The sequence below is a fragment of the Haliaeetus albicilla genome, chromosome 1, assembly GCF_947461875.1.
Source record: "Haliaeetus albicilla chromosome 1, bHalAlb1.1, whole genome shotgun sequence".
Lineage (NCBI taxonomy): Eukaryota > Metazoa > Chordata > Aves > Accipitriformes > Accipitridae > Haliaeetus > Haliaeetus albicilla.
In genome coordinates, this window is record NC_091483.1 from 82,213,187 (window position 1) to 82,241,094 (window position 27,908).

General features: G+C 51.7%; 3 protein-coding genes across 4 annotated transcripts; all 3 read right to left on the bottom strand.

Annotated features, from left to right (window-relative positions):
- Window positions 1-67: 67 nt before the first annotated feature.
- LOC138687765 (vasotocin-neurophysin VT) lies at window positions 68-1,908 on the bottom strand. The gene is made up of 3 exons (XM_069796847.1): window positions 1,720-1,908; window positions 996-1,197; window positions 68-325 (listed from the first exon to the last, which is right to left on the bottom strand). The coding sequence occupies exons 1-3, from the start codon at window positions 1,906-1,908 to the stop codon at window positions 162-164; spliced, it is 555 nt and encodes a 184-aa protein (XP_069652948.1). The 3' UTR covers window positions 68-161.
- Window positions 1,830-27,795, bottom strand: UBOX5 (U-box domain containing 5). 2 transcript variants are annotated; one of them, XM_069796822.1, is made up of 5 exons: window positions 27,695-27,795; window positions 16,183-16,279; window positions 13,069-14,251; window positions 9,949-10,110; window positions 1,830-1,952 (listed from the first exon to the last, which is right to left on the bottom strand). In XM_069796822.1, exons 2-5 carry the CDS (start codon window positions 16,234-16,236, stop codon window positions 1,936-1,938), a joined length of 1,416 nt encoding a protein of 471 aa, XP_069652923.1. In that variant the 5' UTR covers window positions 16,237-16,279; window positions 27,695-27,795; the 3' UTR covers window positions 1,830-1,935. The 2 variants fall into 2 exon arrangements, with proteins under 2 accessions (XP_069652923.1, XP_069652913.1); XM_069796812.1 differs by lacking the exon at window positions 1,830-1,952 and adding an exon at window positions 7,535-8,462.
- On the bottom strand, window positions 20,501-27,784 carry FASTKD5 (FAST kinase domains 5). Its single transcript, XM_069796799.1, has 2 exons — window positions 27,695-27,784; window positions 20,501-23,248 (listed from the first exon to the last, which is right to left on the bottom strand). Exon 2 carries the CDS (start codon window positions 23,208-23,210, stop codon window positions 20,736-20,738), a length of 2,475 nt encoding a protein of 824 aa, XP_069652900.1. The 5' UTR covers window positions 23,211-23,248; window positions 27,695-27,784; the 3' UTR covers window positions 20,501-20,735.
- Window positions 27,796-27,908: the final 113 nt, after the last annotated feature.

Genomic DNA, 27,908 nt, shown 5'->3' on the forward strand with positions numbered 1-27,908 from the left:
CCCCACATGGGTCCCCTGGAGCCCCAGAGCCCTGGCGACCCATCCCCAGCACCCCAGACGAAGCCACCACAGTGCACGAGGACATTTATTGGGTCTCGTATTTACAAGGCTGGGGTGGGGGGATCGGTGACAGTGTGGGGGGGGACGCCCGGCGCCTTGGCTCAGAGGAGGGGATGCTTGCCCTGCTGCTGTCGGTTCGCCAAGTGCATGAGCTTGAGGAGCAGATCTCCAGCCGAGCCGTCCAGCACTGTCAGGTTCTTTTCCGCCGTCTCCTGAGCACCGTCGCTGCCCTCATCCAGGCAGCCGGCGTCCATTGCACAGGTTTCTTCAATAGAAAGCAAAACGTCAGGACAGGATGGGTTATTTGGGACAGAGAGTGTTTTATTTTCAGGTGGGAAAGGGGTTGGTGGCAGCCAAGGGTGCCCGCACAGCTCGCGCCCCAGCTTAGTCCCTCCTGTTAACCAGGGAGTGGGACTGGCTGGGCTTTTTCCGGCACATCAGGGAGGCTGTGTGTGTGTGCCTGGTCGGGAAAAATCTCACAGTGGAGGCTCAGGAAGGAGCTCCGAGCCCAATCCTTATCATAGAATCATAGAATGGTTTGGGTTGGAAGGGACCTTTAAATGTCACCTAGTCCAACCCCCCTGCAGTGAGCAGGGACATTTTCAACTCGATCAGGTTGTTCCGAGCCCCGTCCAGCCTGACCTGGAATGTTCCCAGGGATGGGGCATCAACCACCTCTCTGGGCAACCTGTGCCAGTGCCTCACCACCCTCATCGTAAAAAATTTCTTTGTATCTACTCTGAATCTGACTATCCCAAACTTATCTCAAAACGAAGACACCACTGCTGCCGCTCTGCGCCTCAGTTTCCCCTTTGTAAAGCGAAGGCTAACTGGAGGACAGACCCATGCCGTTGCAACCCCCCCATGGCCCCAAGACACTCCAAACTCTCCAGACCCCAATCCTGCTGACCCCAACACCCCCCCCGCAATATTACCGGCGGTGCAGCAGATGCCGGGTGCGGCGCAGCGGCCGCCGGAGCCGCAGGGCTGCCCGCCGGCCTGGCAGGGTGAAGGCAGGTAGTCTTCCTCGGCGCAACGCTGCGTCTCTGCCGTGCCCAGGTAACAGCCCAGCTCGGCGCCGCAGCAGATGCCGGGGCCGAAGCAGTTGCCTCTGTTCCCGGGGCCGCAGGGCATGCACTGGGGGAAGGAGCCACTTGAATCCCCCGTACCCCCCCCCCCAAAAAAAGGTGGGGTACACCTGCTTGCCCTCCCTTGTATTTGAAAGCAGCCCCCTCCCCGATTTGCCAGCCCTTGGGGTGTCACGCCGGCACGGGGTGACCTGTCTCGTTCCCATCTCCGGCAGCGTGGCCCCATTTTGGGGGCTCCCTGCTGCCCCCCCCATGTCCTCCCCATCTCTGCTCCATGGGGCAGAGCCCTGTCCCCCCCCAGACAGAGATGGCCGAGCCCTGTCTCCTCCTTGAGGTGACAACACCATTTTGGGGGGGGGACACTCATTCCTCCGCCACCACCCCACCGCGTGCCCTTGGCCATGTCCCCCAGCCCTCCCCAAAAAACGGGGTGCACTGCGCTGCTCGGGGGGGAGAGTGGCACGGCCGAGGGTGCCGCAGGTAACGAGAAGCCTCTGCGACCCACAGAGCCGCTATGTCCCCCCAAAAAAGCCCCATCCTGTCCCCCCCAAGCCCCCATCCCATCCCGTACCTGTCGGAGGGCTGTGTCGGCCAGGGCCCGCTTGCCGCCCCGGGGACAGTTCTGGATGTAGCAGGCGGAGGACAAGGCGAGGAGGCAGAGGAAGGAGAGGGGCAGCGAAGGCTCTGCCATGGTCGAGGGTGCTCGCAGCTGTGCCACGCGTGCCAGGGGAAGCCGTCCGCTCTGCCGCTCGCTTTGCATCTGGCCCTGTGCTGTGCCAGCTGCTATTTATGCTTCTGTCGCCCCTTCCCAGGGGAGGAGGAGGAGGAGGAGGAGGATGAAGAGGGCTGGGTTGGTTTTCTTGTTGGTTTTTGTTGTTGTTTTTTTTTTTCCCTGTCTTTTTTTTTTTTTCTTTTTTTTTTTTTTCCCAAATTGCATCCAAGTGAATCTGTAATTGAAGTGATTCAGTGCAGGAGCGCAAGCGGTAGCACTCAGGGCTGGTGAATCCCACACCCCCCCCCCACCACCACCCTGAGCCGTGACTGCTCCGAGGGGCACTGGCCACGCCAGCGATGGCCAGTTCATGGGGAAGGGTGCTGGATGGGGTGTGGGGGGGGTACGGGTTTGGGGAAGGGGTGCTTGGTTAGAAGGTGCTGGGTTTGGAGAGGGATGAAAATTCGGAAGGTGCTGGGTTGGGGAGGGTTGTTGGTTTGGAGGGTGCTGGTTTGGAGGGATGCCAGCCTGGGAGGGATACAGGTTTGGGGAGGGATGCTCATTCAGAAGATGCTGTTTTGGGGAGAGGTGATGGTTTGGGAGGGATGCTGGTTTGGGGAGGGGTGATGGTTTGGGAGGGATGCTAGTTTAGAAGATGCTGGTCTGGGTGGGATGCAGGTTTGAGGAGGGATGCTCATTCAGAAGTTGCTGGTTTGGGGAGGGTTGCTGGTTTGGAGGGTGCTGGTTTGGGGAGGGATGCCAGCTTGGGAGGGGTGCTGGTTTGAATGATACTGGTCTGGGAGGGGATGCTGGAGTGGACCGATGGGGTCAGGGCTGGGGGAAGAACTCTGAGGTGCACAAAGACCCACCTAAACCAAGGGGCTCAGCTGCAGCACTGGACCGCAGAGTGCCGGCGCGTGGAGCAGCACCTTGCCACAACCCACACCCAAAGGGACCCGTCATTGCTGCCCACGGCTCACCTGCCTTTTCCACCTCTGTTTCTCCGAGAAACGAGACAGCAGAGAAACCAATAGCAGAGAGGGAGAGGAAAAGAAAAGAAAAAAAAAAACCCCACCACACCTTTGGGGCTAGCATCAACCCTCTTGGCAACCAGCGGGTCCCACCTGTGCTGAGACCCAGCGCGCTCGTGGCACCGATGGGCTGTCAGAAATGTCAGTAACAATCCGCCCCCCCCCCATCCCGCCATGAATATTCCTTCCAGTCCCAGATCCCCTTTCCAGCAATGCTGAGGGCGACCTCGGCAACATGAAATTAATATGCAGAACGGAATCGGGCACCTAACGAGCATCCACCGCCCCCCCCGAAGCATTGGGGCTGGCTCACAGTGATTAAGAGGGGCTCGTTTAGGGGTGCTGGGAGGGCTGGGGTGGGCAATGGGGGGGGGGGGGTTGCTGCCAGCTGTGGTCCTGCCTCTGGGGTGATTTTCTACCCTTCAGCCCACGCTGAACTCATCTTCATCAAAGCTGGGACTTGGAGGCAGAGAACCACAAAAATCAGCCTGGGGGTCACTTGGGGTGGCTGGAGCATGGCTTTTCCCCCACCCTCATTAGCATCCCTCATTTTCTGACCCTCATTAACATCCCTTTTCTGCCAGATCAGCAACCCAGACTGGCTCAGCACCCGTTGGAGCAAGGGGGACGGTGGTACCCCGGGTGGGGAAGGGGCTGTGGCTCCACTCGAGCATCCCAAAGGAAACCGTGGTCCTGCTGTGATCCACCCTGGCAAAATCAAAATGCTTTGAAAAGCAAAGAGAGCGCCATGCTGGGCTTCATAGGCACCAGCGAGGGATGTTGGAGGGAGATGAAGCCCAGAGCATCGCTTCGCCGCCCGGGGGAAACTGAGGCACGCAGGGATAAGGGCAAACATCTATTTTGGGGCAAAGCTTGTGGTGCTGGGGGTCCCAGCCTGCTCCTGTCTCCTGCCCTGTGATTTTGGAGGGATGCACCAACCTGGGGGGGGGTGATGGTCCTGGTTTTTTTGGGGGCTCCTGGGCTTTTTGATGGGTAAAATGAGGGTGATTTCCCCCCAACCCCCCTCCAGTTGGGATGAAGGTAAAACTGCAGCCCCTGAGTCAGGTCTCCCTAGGACCAAGGGAACGGTGAGTTCCCAAATTCGCCCTGTGCCCACCACCGGAGATGCTGAATCACTCACGTGGGGCAGCTGTGGGCAGCTTTAATGACCAATATTATTAGCACCGGCCACGTTTCCCCATCCAAATCTATCCCTTCACAGCGGGAGCTGAAACCCACTTGCGTTGCAGGACCGAGGAGGACGCAAAAGCCCTCGGGTGGGAAAACTTTTCTTTAAAAGAAACCCAAATGTCAGCTCTAAATTGGGTGTTACACGCTCATGCTCCGTCTCTTCATTACTGTATCGTAAAATTACATTAGCCAGGAACGATCTGCATTCAAATGACTCTGTGTCTGGAATGATAACGCGGGAATATGAGATTAAAATGTAATTATGCTCTTTAAAGTCAAGGAAGGTTAATAAAATGTTTTTCCAAGTTGCAGAGGCTCCGCAGCCACAACACAGAATCACTTACGAGAATCAAGGGGAGGATGAGGTGGGAAGGGGGAAGCAGGGGGAGGCAGAAAATGTATAGAAAACATAAAAAGGGGGTTTGGGGATGAAAATATTGAGGTCATCTGGGGTGAGTCATGACACAAAGTGATCTCAGGATGATGGGGGGTTCGTGGGGCTGGGCAGATCCAGCTGGGAGCATCCTTGCTGGGCAGTGATGCTCACAGGTACCCAGCCGCGGCCCCGGGGCAATGCTGGAGCCCCCAGCCCACATCCCAGCTCCTGCTTGATGCTTTGGGGCTACTCGAATCCGTGCTCCAAATCCCCCCCACATCAGCCACGGGGGTCCCGTCTCTGCGTCTCCAGCACCGGATTTGCTCTGCCACGTCCCTGCTCTTCCCCAGGCTCTTCCTGGGGCCCCAGAGGAGCCCCCTTCGTTAGCGCTGATCTCCTAACGACATGCGAGGCGGGCGAGGCGGGCGCTGCAGCATTAATCGGCGGCGTTAGCTGCCTGCTATCTATAACCCAGCTCGCCTCTGCTCACAGAGGAAAGCCCCAAAGGCCTGCCACAGGGTGGGGAGTGGGCAGCATCCTCAAATCCACCCTCCCCATCCCTCCGGCTCAGCTGAAATACGGCCCCAGCTCTTCCTACACATCAGCAAAGGGGCTGGGGGATGCTGGAAGGGTTCAGCCGCAGAGCTTCACCATTTGTGCCCTTCCCAATCACTTTTCACATCAGGGAATAACCCAGATGATGGGAAACGGGGCGTCCGGCAGCGACCTGCAACGTTCCTGCGCTGTTTCGCTCCTAAAACACCCTCCGGCTACACTCGTAGCTTTAAAGCATCTTTGCTGCATAGAAATGACAATGATTTTCCAATCCTTGAGTGATCACACCCTTACACATGGTCAGGGCAAACCACAAGAATATTCTCCCCCCCCCCAATCCTTCATTAACAGCGGGAACTTTGTTAGCTTTGTGTGAGGTTTTTGAGAGCTCCTCCAGAGGAGGGAGAAAGGATGGAGGTTGCGGTGCTCTGCAGCAGCCCACAGAGGTCAAAAAGTGACAAAGTTTAATCAGAATAAATTAGAGGATATTGGGTACCGCATGGAAAACTGGAAGATTTTCACCGATTTGTGCGTTTTCCTGCGGCTGGAAAGGGATGCAGCAGAGAAGGAGAAACTTCTCAAACACGTTGCTTGTGCGCTGGGGATAGGAAGCAGGTCAGGCTGACAAAGCAGCACTCCCTTCTCCTGTCTGGATGAGCAAATGCTCCTCAAACGGGCCTGTCTTCGCAGCATTTAGTGGAGAGCTACCCTGTCACGAAGCGTTTCAGCCAGTTGCTGTGAATTCACAGCCTGATGGGGGTTAATGGCTGGAGGCTGATGGCGGGGGCGGGGGGAATCCTGCACCTCCTGGCTGAGCGCAGCACCTTCTTTTCTCGTGTCACGGCTAAAGATGCTCCTCTGCTTCCATGACAGGATGGAAAATAGCTCTGATGCTCATTTAAAGACGGGAGCGCAGCCAACGTCAAGATTTGCTGGGGCGCTGCTTTTATCACTTGTCCGTCCAAATCCATCCCACTGGGATGAAGACGTCACGTCGGGAGGTCACTGACCAGCAAGGGATGGATTTGTCTTCCTAAAAGTGCTGGAAGGAGAGCGTTAGAGGAAATTGCTCAGGCCTTCCATCAAAGGGCGTTCCTTGCCTCCCGAAGAGAAGACAGACTCGGTGCCGGGAAATAAATTTGCTGGTGGCATCTGCCCATTCTGCGTGGGAGATTTCGGGGAATTGTCCTGGCAAAAGACCCCGTGGGAAGTCCTGGCTACGTGGCACCAACCACCAAGCCCATCTTCTCGGGGTGCAGAGAGGGTCTCTGCTGCCCACAGAGGTTTCAGTGCCCCGCTCGTTTGCAAGGGGAGCGATCAGGAGGACGAGCTGGGGGTATGTGGTCGTTCCCTAAGCAATGAGAGGTGGGCGCAGAGGGAAATTCATCCCTTCGCCCTCCCTGTACCAGCAAGAGGGGGACACAGGGGTTGAAACTTGCTGCCAAAGCCTCTGCTCCATCAGGTTCCGCGCTCTCTCTCTGGAGAACGAAGGGAACCTGGAGAGAAAACTCACCTTCAACCCCAGCGAGATGCCTCCCAGCCTGAATCGCTGCCCACCGGCAGGATATCACAAGAAACTTTTAGGCAGGAGAGATGGTTGGCTGAGCCGGCGGCTTTGGGTTTCGTCGGAGGCAACCGGGCTTTGTTAGCGCCAGAGAAGAACGAGACGGCTGCGCGGATGGGGAGCTCCTGCGGCAGCGATCGTTCCCCGGAGATCTGGGGCGGAGGAGGTGTGAGAGCTGAATCATGTCAGGATGGTTCACTGCAAACACGACAACACCACAGATTTGAGAGGGGTTTTGCTGCCTCTGAATTGTGGGATTTTTAGGAATCTTTTTGCCTATTTTCTAAGCGTTTATTATTTAAAGATGGGGGACTTCCTATTTTTGCTATAAATGGAGATGGATTACAAACTCCCACTGACGCAGACGAAGAGCAAGATCAGTTCGGTGCTGATACAAAGCCGTGTCTCAGTTGCTTGATGAGACTGCTATTTCCTGTGACCAGAAAGCCACAAATATTAGGGGTTGCTCAGCAAGTAGGTGCTTTTAAGAGAGAATAAAGGTATTACATGCAAAGCTGAGTTGAGTCAGCTGGAGGCTCATGACCCCAGAGAAACTGGCACAGAACACCAGCGAGTAAAGTCTGCTCCGTGGGAGAAATTACTAATTAAGTGGCAGCAGCAGGGGGTTATACAGGTGACAAAACCCTCTGCTGTCACCTTACTCCTCGGCACATCCAGGACACGCTGGAGACAGAACGTATCCGAGTGATTTTCCTTCTGGCTTTTTTCTGAATAGTACTTTGAAGACCAGACCTCCTCGGGTTTAGGTATCTGAGTCTCAACCCTGTGACGGTCCACGCGGCTGCTGCGATAACCCCTCTAAAACCCACGGGTCTGCAGATCCTTTGTGTCAGCTTAGCTTTTTCCAGCCCATTTATTCAGTACTCTGCAAAGGGATTCACTCCACGAAATCATTAAGACGCACAATGAGACCAATTACGAGTCAGAAAGAGAACCTGACTTTAAACGTAATTTTATTAAGGCTTAAATGTCTATCAGCCAGACGGGAGCTGGTCCAGTCACACAACATAAACCGAGAGTGACGTTTGGTGTAATGCGATGGCTTTTCTACAAGTTTGTATGAGCAGGATGAGATCGCTGCCAGTTACTCACGCATTAACCACGGCCTCTCTTTGTGACTTGCTGGACTCCAGGATGAACGACGTGCTCCTGCAGCACAGCGAGGGCACCGCAGGAAGGAGGGGAGTGAGGCGGGGAAGGGGAGAAGTCAGGTAGCTTGCATGTTGTCAATCACAAGGACTTTGCCTGGTCCACGACCGAATGGCTGCTCGTCAAATATGTAAATGGTTTTAACTCACAGGGAAGCTAAACTCACAGTCCAAAAGGCACCTATGCTAAACCACTGAGCCACTGGGATGGTGGTAAGAGGGCGGGTGCGACAGGTGGAAATCAGTTCTGTATAAATACATATTCCTTGTTAAAGAAGCTATGGCTTTTATTATCCTCAGATCGCTTTGCTCTGGCGCGATGCTCTAACCCCCCACCCCCCACTACTCTGTAAGCACAAGAAGACCAAGTCCTCTCCGCCTTTATGGGTGCTCATCTGGCAAGCTCTCCAAAGGCCTTCGTCCTCCTACGGATCAATAAGGACACAGGGAACAGCAGCGGCTCCTTGTTCTCGTCCTCCCGGCAGGCTCCGGCAGCCGAGGGGGTCAGAAGTGAACCCTCCTGACGTCGTGCGTGGCAGCCGACCTTTTACAACTCCCGCACAGTATTGATGATGGAGACTTCTGCTTCTCGGCCAAGCACGGGCGACACATGAGGTGGCCGCAGGGAAGCTGGTAAACGGACTCCGTTTTGAAATAAGAGGAGAAGGTTTTGCCGCAGGAAGAGCATCCTTGGGTCTGGCTGCTCCTGCTGTGCTCTGCAAAGGCGACAGGAGAAGCGGCTCAACAAGCCCACGCTGTTGCCACCCCTTACGTGCCCAATCCTGCCTACAAGCCGAGGGCCCCGCTTTCTGCAGATGTACGGCACGGCTGTAGGCACTCACGGCTCAGGACCGTGGCCCGTTTTCTCTATCGCTACCGTAAGGAAAGGGATTGGTCTAGCTTCTGGGGCAGGTTGTGCTCAGAAGGGGCTGGATCACGTCAGCATTTGCACCATCAGGCTTTTAATTGAAGACAGATGACTGTAAAGGGCTTTTCACTTTTACTGAGACTAAATCGGCCTCCCTTCCGCTTTTCCAACACTCAGATTAAAATCACTAATTCCCGAGTGAAATGCTTTAGGTATCATTTTGCATTCCTGTCACACACTACCTATCAAGGGCTACTCAGTCAACTCTTAAAACAGCAGCAATTTTAAAGGGGACAGGAAAAAGCTTAATAGCTTAATGTCACTGCAAAACAGCAAAAGCTATTCAGAGAGAGAGAGAGAGAGAGAGGGACACTGGGAACTGCACAGCCCCGGCCCTTTCTCAGGGTCACTTGGTCCCTCTGAACCCTCTTCTCTGCCACGAGCAGGCAGATCCTCGCTCAGGGGAAGAAGAGGAGCAAGCCAGCAGTTAGGGCACCAGCCTGTGGAGGGACATATGAGGGTTCAATGCTTCCCTGCACCCCAAAGAAATGATGTTGGGAATGCGTATGCAGCTGGATTAGCGTGTCTAGCTAGCAGATGGGATGAAAACTGCGAGGACTCAACAACCTGGCCTACATATATTCAAACCTGATGGGATTCTGGGCACACACTTGGCTGGTCGGCCTGTGATGTTGCTACTGTTACTTGTTTCTGTTAAGGGTCAGCATGCTACATGGTATTTGCTAGATTTACACCTCTCGAGCTGCATCTCCACAGCAGACTCATTCCCCATACACGTGACAACTGCCCAGCTTGCTCTGTGCAGCTAACAGGCAACATTTAAGCCACTCAGCCCAAATCACAGAGCTCTGTGAACAGCCAAAGACTCAACGTGGGGCAAGCTCTCAGTCTGAACTAATCTGGTGCAGGCTGGGCTGAGCGCCGCGTCTCAGCGCAACGCATCCAGGATGGTCCTTGGGCAGCGCAGACAAGCGACAGCCAACAATGGGGGCAAATCACAGGACTCATGGTGAACCCTGCTCTGACTGTGGACATGGACAACATACCTCACTTTCTGGGGGTCAACATGGTCTAACCTGCCTCACTGGGAGAATAAACCATTAAAACTGCCAAGAGAAAAAAGCAGTAGTTAAGGATTGTTAAGTCAAGCTTGCTGGGAGACAATATAATACCTTTATATTGAATATATATAATATTTTGGGGTCTGAAGAGGCATAGAAAGATGCTGAGCAGCAGCTCAACCCTCCCTGTTAACCCAGTCCCAGTTCCCCTCTATCGCTCCCAAAGGTGAACCAGTGGTGCTTGTTGCTTACCGAGGATGGTGCCCACGCTCCACGAACTGCTGCAGCCTCCCTCGCTTTGCACCTGCTGCTGGCTTTTCATCAGCTTGGCTGTAAAAGAGGGCATTGAGCTGAGCGCCGAGTTCAAGGCAGTGTCCAAACTCTCCGACAGTTTTTGTTCGTGAGAGACCGGATCTGCAAAGAGAAGCACAAGCTTGAGAAGCGGATGCTGGGAAAAAGAATGCGCAACTGAAATGCTGCTTTGCCTCTGAACCTTTGGGACAACACTCGGGGTTTTAGGAGCCCTGGTACTTGTTTTCTTTAGAGGTCTCTTTTCCCCACTGAGGTGCCAGGATGAGGATGTAGCGCCTCATCTCCTTTGGGTCCTAAAGATGAAAAGTCCTACGGATTACCAACAGACATTCATGTCATTCCCCAGTGCCAACAAACATTAAGGTGCCAGCTTCTATCTGCAGGTCTGAAAAAGGACAAAACTCCAAATAATCCAGAAACCTGTTTCCCTCTGAAACCCCAGGCAGCTTCCTCAGCCTGCTCCACCGAGGGTCCCAGCCCAGTGCTCCCAGGCTTGCTTCCTGCAGCTAACTGGGAACATTTAAGCCACTAACAAAATCTGGGGGACTTATTTTTTTCTCTGTGTCCCAGTTCTGAGTCAAGGGATAAAGCCAAAGGCACAGGGTTGGACCACTCCCTGCAGCGTTTTGTCCTGTGCAATACGGAAGGCGTTAATTAAGACTATGCATTAAGAGAATGTTGTCTGCATCACTAATTCTGTTAAATCCATCTCCCAGAGGAGGACCTTTGAATTAGTGCTGCACATTTGCTACAGCAATCAAGGCTGATGAAATACTGAAGCATGAGCTCCCTGGGCCAAACACTGTGCTTTTATTTATGTACAGGCATGGCTCCGCTGGGAGCTCCAAGACCCCACAGGGCAGTCCCTGCTCCTGTGGGGCTGGGGCACATCCCCAGCGGGAGCTGTTACACGCCTCTTCAATAAAAATAACAAATGGTTCCTCCTAAAACATGGAATGAGCTCTAGACTGAGAGATCAGAGCAGAAATGTACAGTCTGACTTCTTCCTACTCTTTCCGGTACCACCAAACATAATTATTTTCAACCAAGTCATTAAAGAATTTGCTTAAAATCAAACGACCACCTAAGCTTTTTCCTTGAAACATTTTTTGGCCATTTTGGGAGAAAGGTGAAGGGAGTGACAGGCACCAGCAGGCACTAACAGCAGTCAGAAGCTGTGGGCCATTTTTTGACATGTTACAGACCACTAGAGGACACAAGAAAACTCGACTTACCTGCCTAGAGACAGCCCTTACGTGACCAGAAGCTACCCGTGCACCGTGTACTTACACCGTCCTACTCAGACCAGACTGCTTGCAGCAGACAGCCTCACAGACACAGCTGCTCTCCTCAAGCTCATCTAAATACGAGATTGCTAAAGACGTCTCTTTCCCACCTCCCAGCTTAAGTTTACCCTCCTCCTCCAGTGGGATTATTACCTAAAGCAGTAACTCAGTTTAATGATACCAGAGAGAAGGTATGCAGTTCAGTTATACCCACGTAACAGTTGCACTGCCAGCAATAACATTTCAGGAATTCCTGTGCCAACAAGGGAAAGAGCAAATGCAGCAAAACAGATGTGGATTTGGGTGAAAGATCTAGCATGGAGTCAAGACGAGCAATTGCCTGGGAGCCACGCTCTTCACCACGGACTGGAGGCTGAAGGTACTAGCCATTAGAGAATAAACCACAAAGAGCAAACAGATTTTGGGGAGAGAGGTGTGAATCTCCTTGGAATTTAAACCACAGATCACCTTTGCTTTCTAAAGACTGTCGCCTCCTCGCCAGTCCTGCCCGCCCCAGCACTTGAATGCTGCTGGACCTACAAAGAGTATCCTACACGTCTGCTCCCAGCGCTCGGTGGATCCAAAGGTCTGCCTGCACTGCCGCAACGCTGCCTTGCCTGCCCGGTCAGAAGCTGTGGCGTGGCTGGGGACCGAGGTGGGTGAAAGCACTCAGCTTTTCAGGGAATTTATCTCAGGGTTGCAGGTCTGGACTGTTTTTCTGCCTCCTGGAGCTTATGCCCAGTGGCGCTGCTACCAGCTCGCTGAGAAAAGCAAGGATAAAAGGAAACCAGCACCCATTTCCTTCCCCTGTAGGCACAAGTCAAGTCCCTTGCCTAATGTCACTACCTGGTTTTCTGCTTTAACTAACTGCAAACCCTGTGCAAGTCTCTCCCAGCCTGTGCTGTCTTCTCCTCCCTGCTCTGAAGGCAGCGCTGCCTGCCAATTCCCGTGTTGCCGTTGGTTCTATGCACTAAGATTAGCGCAGACCGGAGGCTGTGCAGCGACATGCTCCCCAAGCTCAGCCTCTGCCCCAGGAAAAGCAGCCCCGTGAGAAGTAAGGAGCCAGCGTGTCCCAGGGACACAACCTGTGCAATGATGCTGAGCGTGCAGGGAACCAGCTGCACCAAGAGCCCAGGCTGGCAGTTCCTGGCCAGGGAAATCCACGAGCAGGATTAGTGCCCCATTCCTTCTTTCCTCCCCACCTCACTCCTCATGATAAGATCCACACCAGCCAGGACCCCCTGTGCCATCACCACAGCACCACCAGACATTTTTTTTCCTGCTGTTGTATATTTTCTTGCTGATGGAAGAACAACATACTGGATAGGTGGGGTAATAAATCACCTGTGATAAAGAAACTTCAAACCAGCACACTGTGAGAAAAACACTGTCTCCATATGGACAGTGGCTCGAAAGCAAGAAGGAGAAAGGAAATAAATACAAACTAAAAGGGAAACACGGCAACCTGAGCAAACAAGAGGGCTGTGAAACAGACTGCACAGGTAACACAACAAGAACAATGAGCCTAGAGAAGTGACAAAGTCAAAGAGAATGGGAGCAAGCACCATCCAGGATGGCAGGTTGTGCTGAGGAGAGGGGAGGTGAATGAGACGATGACCTGACTTCCACAACGTCTACCAACTGCAAAATATAACGGCCTTAAAGCTTTCTAGAGGTGGGATGGGAATCTGTGCTGGAGCCTCCTGACTTGAAAACCTGGCCCCAGGCTGTCAAGACACTCAAGAAACACAAGTGACTTAGGGAGCCACGATACCTGTCGAACAGTCCATTTGGATCAAATGCGAGTCATTGTCAGTTTTCATTTTTTTAGCACTGTTCTCTGAGGTAGACGTGACAAGTAAGTTTGTAGAAGAAAAATAGGGTGGCTGCACAGAGCTCTGATCCATACAGTCCATTTTTCTTTTCAGAGAAGACATCGTTATGGAAGAAGGTACGAGCATTTCTGAGGCATGAGGCCTCCCGAGCAGGTTGGTGCCAGGGATGCTGTGCTGTAAGAGGAAGTGGTCTATCCTGGCTTTGAGGGTAGGGTGAGGTAGGGGCTGTGAGTGCTGGCTGAAGGCCACCCCAGTGAAAGGATCGCTGGGTACCCTGCCCCAAGACGCCTCACTCCGGTTGCATTTTTCCAAGGTGGTCTGGTCGATCACCTTCCCGGAGGGCAGGAGCATGGGGAAGGTCATGATCTCCAGAGTGATGGGGTCCAGGAATTCTTCAGGGATGTCTTGGACGACATCCACCAGCTTGCGGAGGGTCTGCTGCTCGCTGTCGTTGGCGCTGAAGGGCACGCAGTCGCTCTCCATCGGCGTCCAGAGCTCTGGTTTGAGGCTGCCGACATCCTGGGCGAAGAACTGGGAGGCTACCTGAAAGACACCCTCGATCACCTCCTGTGGGCACGATTTGGCAGGCTGTCCCCACACCTCCAGCCTCTTAATGCAAGGCAGGCCGCCTCCAGCCACATGGGTGATGCAGATTTTTAAGTGCGACACGTTGCTGAGCGAGGCGGGCCCTTTGTTCCAGAGGTCTTGAGATGCAGAGCCAGGGTAGGAGAAGACATTTTCCATCTGATGGAAGGGAGGCCTTGGCTTGAAGCCTCTGTGGCCGAATGTCACTTTGCTTTGATTTTTTAAGACAGCTTTGCCCACCAGTGTGAAGGTGTCTTTGTCCGACACAGGCTGACCAGCCAGACCTGAGAACTGACCCTCAGGGCTCTGCCAAGAGGTTTTATTGCATGAGGTAGAGGTGTAAACTTCGAGCCCGGAGAAGGTTTGGTATCCCCCGGATGAGATGTCAATATTAATCCTGCAGATCTCAATGTTGAAGGGAAAAGAGATCGTAACGTGGACTGGAGGCTTGATAAAGTATTCGCTGCGGAAACCACGATTTCTCCTGGCAAGGTCTTCGGAGATCAGATTCTCCACCTCGTAACCATCAGCAGAAATCTGTGTTTCAGGAGAAAACTGGATTTAATTTGAAGCAAGAAAATAAAAGGAAACTATAATTTCACAAGCACTTACATAGATTTTCAAGATGACATCAACTAGGAACCAAGGCTGCGGTTTCATGTGCAGCTGAGACAACAGAGGAGATCCCTGCTCCTGAGGCAGACCAGACCCACTCCCACCCTCCTCCAGCCACATGGTCCCATCCGCTCTTCTCTGCACCCTCTGTTACCTGGCCAGCCATTTGCAGAGCTGACTTCACTGCTAAAAGAGAGGAAAATTATGGACGGTTTGTGGTTTTGGCTGGGTCAGTGAACTAAATCAAGTGGGAGAGTGTGGCTGGGAGCAGAGCATGTGTGCGTGGGGGAGATGGGAGTCTCCTCTCTTTCAACAGTGGTGAAACATTATGCCAGCTTATCCTGCCATGTGGAAACGTACTCGGAATCACACAGTTACAGGATCCCAGAGAAACCTCTGGAGATCAGCTAGCCGACTGTCTCCTCCTGCTCTGGGATCAATCCTACCCATCCCTGAGGGAGATCGGTCTAACCAGGCTGGGTTCCACCCCATGTCTCCTAGAAGATGCAATCCCACCCTCTGGTCTGCTCCTGGGCAGACTGGCTCTACCCATTCCCTCTCCTGGAAGCCCTGGGGCCTAAAAACTCTGCAGCACTTGCTAAATGAACAAATAACAGCAAGGAATATCTATTTATTCCACCTGCTTAATATGGTCACTCTACACCCTCCTGATCACAATAATCACACTGAACCTCAGTAGCACTGGCCAGGTCTCTCAACACAGCATCTGGATGGATGGTCACGCTTGTACTGCTGTTTTTGCAGCACAATACTTACAAATCCAAGGCTGTCTTGGATTTTGGGGTGTGAGCTGGTGGGGAGACTTAGAATTAAAAAGTTGCTTTGAATTAAAAACTAGTTAGTATCTAAGAGATTCCGACGATGCTGGGTGAAAACTTAATTACTTCTAGAGTACAGTAACTTCAGCAAACATTGCCAAGAGCTGCATATTCTACTGGACAACGGGAAAGCTCTAATACTGCAGGGAAAAAGGTATCTCAAGTCAAAGCACGCATACCCATAAGCACATAACATTGTCTCGTTATGAGATCCTGCAAAATTAGGGCTTCTTCCTTCCAACAATTAGTGTGTGCCACATTAAAGCAGTCGCAGGAGGTTATACAGTGTTCTAACACCACCTGGCAAAGACTGACCAATGCACAGACAGGACAAACCAAATTTTGAAGAGTAACTTCTGGGAAATCTCTCAATACTGATTTTTCAAAGTACTGAGCCTTCAGCTCCACTTTTATCTTCACATGAGCTGCAGATCCCAAGCACCCAGACACGCATTCTCTTAGTGCTCGCACATCAGTGATTCTCTCAAGACTGAAGCACAAAAGGGGAAGGGGATCCAGGAGGACAGATTCCCAACATCGGTTCACAAAACCTCCTTGCTGGGAATAACAGGAGACTGGTAAGCTTGGAAGAGAAAGCTGTGAGCAGAACCACCCAAATCACAACCCTCCCACATCACCGGAAAATTATTTTAATTGACAAAAATGCTCTCAGCTCTGCAGACTAAAGAGCCTACAGCTTACCTAGGTCTGGACTGCATTTGTCCTCAACACTTCTGTCGCCAGTGGACATATACACAGCCTCCCATGTTAAAATCCCTCTCTGAACCAGCCAGACCACACAAAATGATGGGAGTTTGCTGTGAGTTGCCTTTGCTTTGTTTTCTCAGGGTAGCCTGGCATGGCCAGCCAAAAATCAGTCTTCCAGAAACACTGCTAATTATCACAGATGAGCAGCGAACAAGCCCTCTCCAGCCCCAACCAGCCCAGCATGCCACTTCCACCTAACTCCTCCATCCCTCCAGCTCCCTAAAACCCCACACATCATGACTTTACCTTGTTGCAGTGAATTCTTGGCTTGAACTGTGGGAGACAGACGTTTATTACCATCTTGGCAGTTGGAGAGACCTCACTTTCTGAGCATCAGATTCAGCTTGTAAAAAAAAAAAAGCAAAATAAAGAAAGTGAACATCAGTGAACAGTGAAAGGATCTCGTGTTTTGGAGCCTATATGAATTACAAGCTCGGTGGTTCCTAAAATGCAGCTCAGATCTGAGTCCAAGAGGTAAAGCCAATATAAACCCAAATGACTGTGGTGGAGAGACGGGATCGAGAGAAAAAATTGCATTAATATTAATCAGTGAACCCCTGGAGAATTATCAAAGAGAAAATGGCTATTTTAACTAGAAATGTCTTACCTATGGATAGACTAGCAATTAGATCTGAAAGTTCATCAAAGAGGCAGGAGGTTTTGTAGATACAGTAAAGCATGAGAATATCGCATGAGAATATCACATGGGGTTGTCAAAGGAATTGGTGTGAGCTCTCAGCAGCCTCAGTCGGACCTGGAGGACACGGACGGGCTGCTCTGTGATCTGACGGGGGCATTCAGCACCGCAGCCCCTCACTGCTGCGAGGTGGAAAGAGCCGGTGTCCATTCCCACCGTGTGGCCTTGAACTGCCTGTTTTGTCTCCGTGCATGCCACGTCTATCGCTGCCTTCAGCAGTTTGAGGCAGGACCTGCCTGCGCTCTTGGACAACACCCAACACAACAAGCTCAGACAGGGCCTCTTGGGACGAGGGTAACACCAGTCAGCACTAACACACCGCTGCTGCAAAGAGAAATGTTTCTTGAGATGTAAGCTAAGATTAAACACAAATATTAATAATCGGTATTTAATAGCTCCAAGGGAGCAGAGGGCATTTAATAGCTCTGAGAGAGATCATCTGTGTTCTGAACACCGGCCCAGCTGATTCTTCTGACAATGTTCATTAAAGAAACTCAAGTGAACACACCTTCTTTTCCATTCAAAAAAATGTGACTCAAATTGGTTTGATCCTTTTTAAGAATGAAATTATCTGCAAGGCAAAAGTTTTAACCTTTCGTTAACCTTAGTTTTAATATGTCATTGCCTTGGGCAACCTTGCAAATCAGGAACCCACGGCTTTCTTCAAGAACAAGCAGCTCTTTAATGATTTTCAACTGAAGCTGTTAGTTCAGCCAAAATGAAATTGGCCTTCTGGGGGCACGTCAGTCCGGCCACTGAAATGCAGAGCATTAATGAGCTTGCTTTCCCTGCCTGCTAAGCGTGCGGGTGCAGTCCGGTCTGCGCATGATCGAGCGCAACAGTCTGAAATGAGAAATGTGGTACCCACGGTACAAATCCCACATACAAAAATCAACACAATAGAAGCCAAGCCTGCAGAGAGCAGAACTTGAAGCTTACAATGCTAATGCTTAACCAAAGCAGGTGTGAACTTAGGAAAAGCTGCAGCTTGCCAGACAAGCACCCCTTCTAGCCCAATATTTGGTCTCACAGCCATCAGGAGCAATTCCTGCTCCTCAACAGGGAACACGGGAACAGGGCAAGCACAAACCAATGCTCCCCCAATACTACTTTCTTGGCTGCCTGAGCCTGAGAAGCTTCCAGTACAGGGCTGCCAGTGTGGAATTGTTCAAACAGGCTTTTAAACTGGTTTGACTTTTGGCACCTACATCTTGTGGGAATAAGATTGCTGGTTTAACTACAGGCTGTGTGACAAAACTACTCTTTTTGGTTCATTTTGAACCTGTTGCCTGGTAAATTAGCTTGGCTCTCAACACTGGTATTATGGAAAATGGCAAATCAACTCTCTTTGCTCCCTTTCTTGGAATGACTCACGATTCGCGATCTGTTCTATTTCTCCTCGCATCTCTTTCCTGCGCTGAAGACTTCTCCATTCCAATCTGACCATACTGGTGCATTTGCATTGAGCAAGTCTTGGTGAGACCTTCCCTCGATGTCGGTGAGCAGGGAGAGGCACCTTCACCTCTGCACCCCTGCAAAATCATCGCTTTAAAAACTCACTTCTCATGAGCCGCTGTCTACTGAGATCCTGCCTATGGCAGATGTCAAATTCTCCTGCGGACCTTGCGCTGTGCAACCTCCTCTTTCTAAGTGCTGCCTCGTGCTAGGCAAATCACGGATGGGTGCAAGCCATCCCTCAGGACAGACTCACGTCTTCTTCCAAGCCTAGGGCTGTTACTGAGGTTGCATCCTAAATCTTCATCCTTTCCTACCATGCTTTTAATAATCTGTGGCAATTAGCTTTGGTTAATTACAAACAATTTATTCTCTCACTCAACTTGCTGTTTTTCAATTCAGTTCCTCCTTGTTCTGCAGCATGAGGAGCTATATATATATATATATGTGTGTGTGTATTTTACAGGATTTTCTCTTACCTGTTTGTGACCCTGACAGACTTAAACAACTCAGGCTAATTTTTCCAGGTTCATCATCTCACTAAGAAAATGCACTATTCTGCAAGTCCAAGTCACTGCTCTCCTTTCTTCTGAAAAGCTCTGCTGCACTCTTGCTTCACAGCTAAAGTTGGTCACTGAGTTGCTTTTACCCATGGCTGTGTTTTTTTTACTCTTACCATGAAAACACAACTCAGAAGACAAACAGTGGGCACGAAGGGACAGATTAAATGAGAAACTGGAATGAGACTAGGACTAAGCTTCCGTGTAAAGAAGGAAAGCGAGAACTGGCTGGACACACTGTGATAGGAAAGTAAAGGGGCCGGCTGAGGCCAGAGAGGCAGGCTGGGAACAAGAATCAGCAGGGACAGGCAAAAGCAGCCGAGAGGAACTGATCAGAGCAGCAGCCAGATTCAGATGGGGACAGTGAGCCCCGGACCCCTCTAGCAAAGAGCCTGGGCTGAAGCAAGAGCTGGGGAAATGCAGACTGTAAAAACCTCTGGGACAAGAATGGGATGGAGCAGCAGATGTGGCTTCCCACGGCTACTGGTGCCATTACACCCCAAACTTGTGTGGAGGTCTCCTGTGCTAGTGACAACTCACGTGGTTGTGGCACGAAGAAGGATCTGAATTTATGAACACTTTAAAAATTCAACACCTGCACAACTGCATTACTAAAGTCATTACTCATCAAAACATCGAACTCAAAGATCACGAAGGACTTAAAGACTATGAAGTGCCATCAGGATGCCACACAAGTGTCCATCTCTCTCGAGTGCGAGAATGAAGATCTTTCGACTAGGTGGTGAAATGCAGACCTGAAGGACTGCACTCTGTCCTTTTCTATACCAGCAAGATCCTCTGTGGTCTTGGGCAAGTCATTTAAAACCAGCCTTTTTGGAGCTATTCACTAAGTGCCTTCCTGGTGTCCTACCCAAGACTAGAGAGCTGCTGCAGTAAGGAACGTGCATTGTGGTCACTGAACTAAGGTGCTCCATAATGCTGAGTATTTGAGAGAGGAAAAAAACGAGCCCAGACATTTTAAACCAGGCAGCCAAAATGAGCTAATATACAGCAACTGTCTTGGGACAGCAACCTGCTTACTGCCACCTCTCTTCCCATCCTCCACCTCAGGATTAATTTCAGCACCTTGAAATGCTGCATGGCAAAACAGCCAGAACAGCTCAGCTGCCTTTGCAGTGGGAATGGGAGTTTCATTTGCTGCTCCATGTGAAATAATCCCTTCAGCTCTGCTCAGATGCAGAGTCTGCCCTGTACACCTCAGGAAATGTCCCTCCTCTCGGCGAGAACCACCACCTGAAAGCTCAGGAAGATGCCAGCAACTCTGTCCTCACAATGACATGCAGAAATCAGACACCAGGCCACATCCTGAGCAAGAAAATAACACAGTGAGCCATGTGACGGAGGGTGAAACCAGCAGCCTCCAGAGCAGATGCTTCACACAGCCAGAGTTTGCACAGGATTCATCATTGCCCAGGCAGCGGAATCACCTGGATTTGTCAGCCCCATTCGGTGGCAGACGGTATCAACAGGGTCAACACGATGCAAATCCTCTCTGGCAGGCATTGCTGAGAGCCGAGCACTAAATTAACGTCTCAGGGTCAGAGCACCCCAACACTCAGCCCCAGCTTCCATCTCATCGCTCAGCTTTCACGCTCTGTCCTGCTCATGCACAGCTCCTAAAGGAAAAACTCAGACTGCCTGACTACCAGCCCCAGCTTGACAGTGATAGAAACAGTGAGGAAATACATATGTGCATTCCTAGCACCCAGCTCAGCTTCATGACTAAAGATCATCCCAATTCCCTCCCAAATACCACTGTTCTGCTCTCACAGAGCCACCAAATCCATCCAGTTTCATTTAGGGTGAAGAAAAAGGTAATCGCAGAGAAAAATGAATAGGACAGTAGTTTTTATTTGTCATGGAAGCATTTGAGGATGTATGTACAAAAGGAGAGCATGGGACATATGACTGTCAGCAGAGCAGAATTGACTAACACAGCAAGGCAGCCTGAGCACACAGAGGACCTGCCAAAAACTTAACCAACACTCAGAGACCATTTTAATCAGTAAACAGAAAGAGATGCATCTGGGAGGCAGTGTCAGCCTCTGAGCGAGCACTATACCAGACTAGCCAGCCCTGCTAAGCAGTGCTGGGTCAAACACTTTGTAATGGAGGTAGCTCAGTTTCTCCAAACGCGTGCGTTTGAGCAGAGGAAACCATTCCCAGAAGGGAAGCTCAACCACCACGTACCCCAGCTGCTGCAGCTGCCGCCGTTTCAAGCAGTGCAGCCCCAAGAGCCGCTTGGAGCAGTAGCAGTAGTGGTTTCGGTTGGACACCTGAATTGCCAGTTTCACCTGCCGAGGCTGCCGGTCCAGTGTAAGAGATGGGGGGACTTCAAGACAGCACTCCGATTTAGGCTCAACTTGCAATCTGGCATCTGCAAGAAGAGCTCCACCTGAAAGCACAGCACTATCCCCTGCATTTGGTGTTCCTGCTTCTTCCCTCCCCTCCTGCCCAGGAGTCCTGGCTTCATTTTCCACTTCCACAGGAGACTGGCTACTAGATGTCCCTTTTATAAGCTGAGCCATTAAGTCATCCGTTAGACTAACTCCAAAGTCTTTCAGTTTCTTATCTGTAATAGGGTCCTTTAAGTTGAAAGGGATGGGATGTCCATCCATAGCCAAATGAACCTCTAGATCACTCGATCTCGTGTGAGGCAGGATCATGTGGTTCTTCACATATTCGGGGCCACCTAACATGCTCTCGAGAAGAGACACAGCTTCCACAATTTCAGGCCTGACATAGATTTCTTGCTCTGCAAAATTCAAAACCATCTCGGTCATCTCTTGATAAAGCTGAGGTGAAAGGCGGCTGCCTTGGTAGCTCGGGCACTCAATTTCAACACTCTTACTAAGCGTGAACAGGTCCTTTTTGAGCTCATACTTACTACCTCTTGTTTTCTGGACAAACTCATCCCTCAAAGCATAGTCTATCAGGTCCTCTGGGAAGCGTTTGACAAATGCCAGGCCAAGCAAACCAGTAAGGAGATGCTCTGGATACTTCCTAAATTCATGGAGTTTCCTATGCATCTGCTCTATCAGGCTGCAGTAAAACTCTTCCTCATTCGGCGGTTCATAGTCCAGGCATCCAAACGACCACAAGAACTTGGCAGCATCTTTGCTTCGGCAGTAAGTCACCTTAGAAGGCAAAGACATGGCTACAGCAGCCATAATGCCCTCGTCAAAGTAGTGTAGGGATGAACATGTAAGAGTGATGTGCATGATGCCCTGGATGTTTACTGTAGGAATCCGAGTGGGAATGACCTTCCCAAGTTCTTTCAAGAGGGGTAAGTGGTCCACGCGACTGTAGCGGAGTAGTTTAAGCACGTTCACCAAAGCATAAGTGCTCATGTCTTCCATCTGCAGGTAGACTCTGTCTGCAATTTTTCTCATGACGTGGTCAGAGATACCACTGAGGGACTTGAAGAGCCCTAAGCAGACAGCACCCACCTCCTCCAGCATGAAGGAGTCCAAGTACTTCAAAATCATGCTCTCCACCTTCTGCGTCAAGTCTGCGGGTGACCTCCGGCCTTCACCTATGATATAAAGAAGCTGAACAAACTGGGGCAAAGTGAGGTCTTTCCAGTGCATGTTGGCATAGCTGAACAAAATGCTCAGGTAGGAAGGCACGCTACGCTCCAGACAGCGCCAGCAATCAGCCACCAGCAGCAGCTGGTCCAGGTTCATGTCCCACACTCGCCGGCAGAATTCGTTCTCACATGCGTTCAGCAGAGGGTGGGTGGGTGGAACAACCAAACGAACACAAGCTTTCAAAATATCGACGAGTTCTGAAGTACTAAACAACCTGATGTTTTTGACAGCACAGCGACACAGTGTATTAAACCTGGGTTCGGACACCAACGCTGCGTGTTGTTCCACTGGCAAACGACTCAGCTTGCAAAAATAATCTGTGATAGTTCCTGGGCTCTGGCTGCCCTTGCATACAGCCACACTGTGTAAAATCGAGTCACCTTCTTCTAAAGGAAGGGTCTCTACTGGCTCAAATTTGTCATAGCTGAGAGATTTGTATTCAGGCCTCCCGTTCTGAAACATGCGAGGGTCCTCCTTGGAGTCATGCATCTCTCTTTTATCCTTTTCTGCCTCCTCCTTGGTTTGTGCCACAGAAGGGCACGCCGAGATGGTCTGCTTGAGGAGCGGTTTGGACTTGGGCTTTGGCAGGGCATTTCTGACAGAAGGCAAAGCTTGAGAAGAGGCGTTACTGAATGTATGCTGAACCTGTGCCTTGCCAGGGCTGGTGAAAGTGTCACCGAGAGCCTGGCCACTGCTCCTAGCAGCGTGCTGCTGGGAGGCAGCTCTGCTTTTGGCATAGGCAGATGGATTATACAATACTCTGTAGTCCAGTGGATTCAGCAACTGGATTGTAGCTGCAGATTCGCTTCTGGTGTTGGCCGTTTCTGGGTTCTCTTCCTTTTCCTGCTCACTTTTGCTGCTTCCGCTCTCGGCCTTGCACTTGGCTGTAGTCGAAAATGCAGTCACCCTGCTCAGTCTTGGAAATCTTCGGCATATTAGCACTGTAGCCATGGATCACAATTTACTGGGGTCAGAATTGCTTCCAGGTACTGAAAAAAGGGCAGACGAAGAATGAGTGGCTTCCACCTAACACGAAGCACTTTTTAATCTATCCTTTACGCTACCGAAAGTGAGGTGATACCAGTGTTTCCCCTAGCCAAGGCAGCTGTTTCCCTGCAATGCCGTAAGGCAGCTGCTATCGAACATCACCTCATGCAAAGGCACTTCAAGACAAGCACCCAGGTGACCTGACATACCCAAAGTCAGGGTACATGGCAGACGGGTATTACCTGCTACTCAGCAGCTACAAGTAACCCGGCAGAGACCGTGGGAGTTAAGAAAAAAGTCATCGCTTTTTCATTTCTAAGAGACCCAAACTGCTTTTTTTTCATTCTAAACAATGAAAACATATTTTTGCAGTAGAGCTGCAGCTTCAAGAGATTTTATGTATTCAAAGAGAGCATTCTGCTACTTGTCACCATAGTCTGAAACACCAACCACCACCCGACAAGTTGTCAAAATATCCAGGGTGCCGCACTGCTCTTCGCACCTAGAGACAGTATGTGGAGGCTCTGAGCAAAGTCTCCGCAAAACCAGTCCACAGAGTGAAAGACGGCCCGTAACCTGAAGATAAAGATTAGCTGAAAAGAGAAATGTGGCCCCAGAACAAAGGGAAGAGTATGGGAGAAGTAACACAAATCATCATGAGATGCTACATCTCGAGTTGAGAACCAGAGGGAACAGAACTTTATGCTTCAGACTTGGGAGAATCTCCCATAGTTTTAGGGTCCAGAAGGCTTAAAAATGCCTGGCGCCTTCCTAACTCCTGCCTAAACCAGCTACAGCACAGAGAGCGAGGATGAGAAATTCGTCAGGAGTTAAGCTGCATGCTGCCAGCCTGCAGCGGCTGCCAAACGAGCCTGTTTACAATGATTCAGATGCTGATTTAAAAAAAAGCACCAGCTCAGCGCTCTGTGTAGCACACCCTTATCCCACCATGTGTGGCCAACCCCAAAGATGCATGAGATCAGACATTTTCAACTTCTTTAAAATCCTTTGTGCTCTCACTACCACAGGGCGCCGAGCAATCAGGAAAGCTGAAGCCTGGCAGAGACACTGCAACAGCGATACGCATTAGCTTCTGTGCTCCCTGGTATGGGTGAAATAAATCCTTTACAGGCATCCCTCTGAGCTCAGCTTATACATGCAGCTTCCCAATTAGGGCTAGATCAAGATGTCGAATCGGTGCAGGCAAACTCAGTTTTGCAGCAGCAAAATGGATGCCTTGGGGGAAGAAGAGGTGGGATGAACGCTGTGGCTTTGGGGTATCTGAGTAGGAGAGGGCTGCAGTGGGGTGGGGGATCACATGCAGCTCTGGCTGAATGTAAGCTGGATTTTTTTTGAGTACAAGAATCCCCACCGTCTCCCATGACCCATTAGATGATCTACTCCTGCGTTGCAATGGTGATGCATCACCTCCTCTCAAGGAAAGGTGAGATAGCAAGGGAGGGAGGATGGGGAGAGTCAAAGTGATGGTCTTTGCTCCCTCGTGGTGCCAGATGTGGGGTACTGCCTCCTGGGGGGATGGTTCCCCACAGTAGCCTCTGCTGCCTCTTGTGCGCCCTGAACTTTCTCACAGCAGCAAAATCAGTAACAGGAGCAGACAGGCAGGCAAGACATCTCTGATCTGGCACAGGCACGAGCAGCCTGCTGCTCTCTTCAGGCTGTTTTCTCACCAGGTAGCTTTACCTCTGTCTTGTTGGGGCTTGGCTTCTGTCTGAGGACAGGATCTCAGCACAGAGTTGGCACGGGAGTGCTCCCGATCTGCTCCAGTGCAAAGTCAAATGGCTCAATTCAGTCCTTTGGGACCAACCACGTTGACTTGCACTGAGGCAGCCGAGGAGATCTCGCATCCTCTGCTCCACGGGCAGAGCTTGGGGGCAGCAACCGCCAGCTGCTGGGTGAGGAGAAGCTGCCAGAGCAGTACCCCTCTCAGCCGCCCCAGGAGGAGAGGTGAAAAAAGCAATCTGGGTGGAGAACAGGAGGCTCTGGGGGAAAAAGAAGGAAGGCAAGCTGAAATGAAGATTTCTGGAAACCGCCACACAAGGAGGAGGGTACAATAAAGAGGCCAATGCATTTTTAAGATGACTAGCAAATGGCTGACAAATATCGTGAGACACTCAATTGCCGCTAAGCTTGCTGGGCACCTTATTTGTATCTCAAAGCACACCACGAGGCAGCCCCCTGGTGCAGATCAGGCTCTGCTCCACAGACCCCAGGCACTGCTGACCCTTACAGCTGCGCTACTCCCCACCAGCCACGACCATCCCCTTCCAGCGTAAGAAGTCAAATCACGACAGGCAAGAGAGACCCTACCTCTTCTGAACTGTCTTGCGAGCAAAGGAAAGGAAAAGCCCCCTCAGAACCTGAGCAGTAAAACCCGAGCCAAGAGCTGTGACGCTGCGGCACGGCCCAGTCCTCACAAAGCCAGCAGCAGCAAGAAGGAGCTGGATTTCAAAGTGCTGCTGTTTAGCACAAATAAATGTTTGATGAAAATATCGTTTCTGGCTCTACTGGCTGTGATGTCCAGCCTGAACTGGCCGCACATGACGGATGCCGTCTTCGTGTGGCCGCAGACAGGCAGCCGTGAAGTGGGCAAGGCTCAGATCTGCACCGTGGCTGGGGGAAGGAGACTCCATCCCCTCTGACACCATCCCCTCTTCTAGCATCTCACAGAGCGTGTCCTGGAGGACACTCGGAGGGGCTGGTTCAAGCTGCAAAAATGATCTGGGACAAGAGAAGGTTTATCCTATCTAGGCTTTCTGAGAGACTTTCTTGTCTGACTGTATTTTGCATGTTTTCTATCTATTATTCTATTATTGAGAGACTGACAAGCACTATGGAGACACACGCGTTTTATTTAAAACAAGTTCTATTTGCTGTTGAAAGGCGATACTACCTACAAAATCCAGCACTCTGCTGTTACCAGAAACACCCCTCTCAGTGATGACAGCCCCACTTCAAAGACAGAGAATCAAAGCCACAGCGTTCGCGCACCGAAGTCTCCGAAGGCGAACGTCGCGTGCTGCTAAGAATACCATCCACGTAGTTTAGCGTTAAGCTGTGACGCATTCGGGAAGCTACTGAGTGAAGAGAATATTCCTCTCCTCCCTTGCTCCAAATCCAGCAAAAAACGAGACGACCATGCGCAGGGGAGCGAGGTTGGGCTGGGTGAGATACTTCAAGCACCTTTGAAAGAAGCAGGCTGGGTCCAAGTGGCCTTTTGCCATGACTTTCACCCGCCCCCAGCCTAACTCTTTGTGAGCTTTGAAGTTTCTACAGCATTTTTCTTCCAACTCAACCTACACCTCTCCTCCATTTTCCTCTCTTACTTTTACCCTGAGTAATTGGCCTTCCTTCCTCCTCCCACTGTGCTTCTCTTCTCATTTGTACACAGCCAAACTCCTTCCCACCTCTGGGCAAGTCTCTCCAGAAATTTCACTTCCAGTGATTCCAAAAAGCCAGTCAGAAAGTGAGTTTTGGAGCTGGGCCCTGCAGCTTGCAAATGCACTTGGTGGAGGTCCTCTGGGATGGAAACATCTTTGTGTATATGTCTGTGTGTCACACTTACAGCTGAGCTCTCAACCAAGAGCGCAACTGCACAGCAGAGCGTGAGCTGAACACCAGGGATAACAACATTCCTGGAGGGATGCCACCCGCCTCGGAGTATCAGCTCTGTGAAAGGGGACAGAGGTGCACCCTGAAATGCTCTCTGGGCTTTTGGTCCCTCTGAAATGCTGAGAGGGACCCCTCAAGGGATCCACACTAGGAGACCACCCACCACTGCAGCGCACCGCCCCTTCCCGTGCTTTCCCCCTACCCAGCACCACTGACAGTAAAAGGGCAGACGGCATCTCCTCGGCACGCGCGAGGAACTCCAGGTCCCAGCAGTGCAACGCTGGGGGCGAAACACCTCGTTTTGGCCAAGAGCCGACACTGAACACCTGTACCTGGGCTGAAGACAGAAAGAACAGAAAAGGAATGGTGGTTTCCCCCCCCCACTCCCCAACAGATTATGACGTCGGAGTGCAAACCCGTCACTTCTTTTGTTTGTCTCTGCTTTTTTTCCCCCCTCCCTCCCTTTTAGGTCCCCACCGGCAGCAGGCAGGACGAAGGGCTCGGCCACCCCCGGGGGGCAAAGCGGCCGCTCGGCGGGCCCCGGCCGGCAGCACCGAGCCCTGCCACTCCCCCGGACGGCTGTACCTGCACGGATATAGCACCTAATCACACACATACACACACACCAGTGGGGCAGTGACACCCCCATTGCTGCAGCCCCCAGGCAGGGCCTTGGGGGGGTGGGGGGGCCTCCGCGCATGCGCCTGTGCCCGCCTCGCCCCTGCCCGCTGAGGGCTGGCGGCGAAGGGAAGGGGGAGAGGAGGGAGAAGGGGACGTGGCGGCCCGCTCTGGCTGCCCGCTCGCTCGCTGGCACTCACCGGGGCCCGGCGCCCGCCGCCGGTTCCGGCCCTGCCGCCCTGCCAGCCCCGTCCTCCCCCGTCGTTTCCCCAGCCAGCTTCCGGTCACCTGATAGTGACGCGCTTCCGGAAGTACGGAAGCCGAAGGAGGCCGAGCAGCGCTCGGGCGGATGGAGGGGCGGCCGGCGGGTGGCGCCAGCGGCGCGGCGGCCCGGCCCCCCTCCACGTGATGAGG

Bases quoted from the DNA above. Each gene is read 5' to 3' on its own strand.
- LOC138687765 (XM_069796847.1), bottom strand. From the start codon at position 1,908: ATGCAAAGCGAGCGGCAGAGCGGACGGCTTCCCCTGGCACGCGTGGCA. The intron at 1,198-1,719 runs GTACGGGATGGG...TCCTTCCCCCAG, and splicing joins CCGACACAGCCCTCCGACAG to TGCATGCCCTGCGGCCCCGG. The intron at 326-995 runs GTAATATTGCGG...TTTCTATTGAAG, and splicing joins CGGCATCTGCTGCACCGCCG to AAACCTGTGCAATGGACGCC.
- FASTKD5 (XM_069796799.1), bottom strand. From the start codon at position 23,210: ATGGCTACAGTGCTAATATGCCGAAGATTTCCAAGACTGAGCAGGGTG.
- UBOX5 (XM_069796812.1), bottom strand. From the start codon at position 16,236: ATGGTAATAAACGTCTGTCTCCCACAGTTCAAGCCAAGAATTCACTGC. The intron at 14,252-16,182 runs GTAAAGTCATGA...CCTGAAACACAG, and splicing joins CAAGAATTCACTGCAACAAG to ATTTCTGCTGATGGTTACGA. The intron at 8,463-9,948 runs GTAAGCAACAAG...TCGCCTTTGCAG, and splicing joins GAGCGTGGGCACCATCCTCG to AGCACAGCAGGAGCAGCCAG.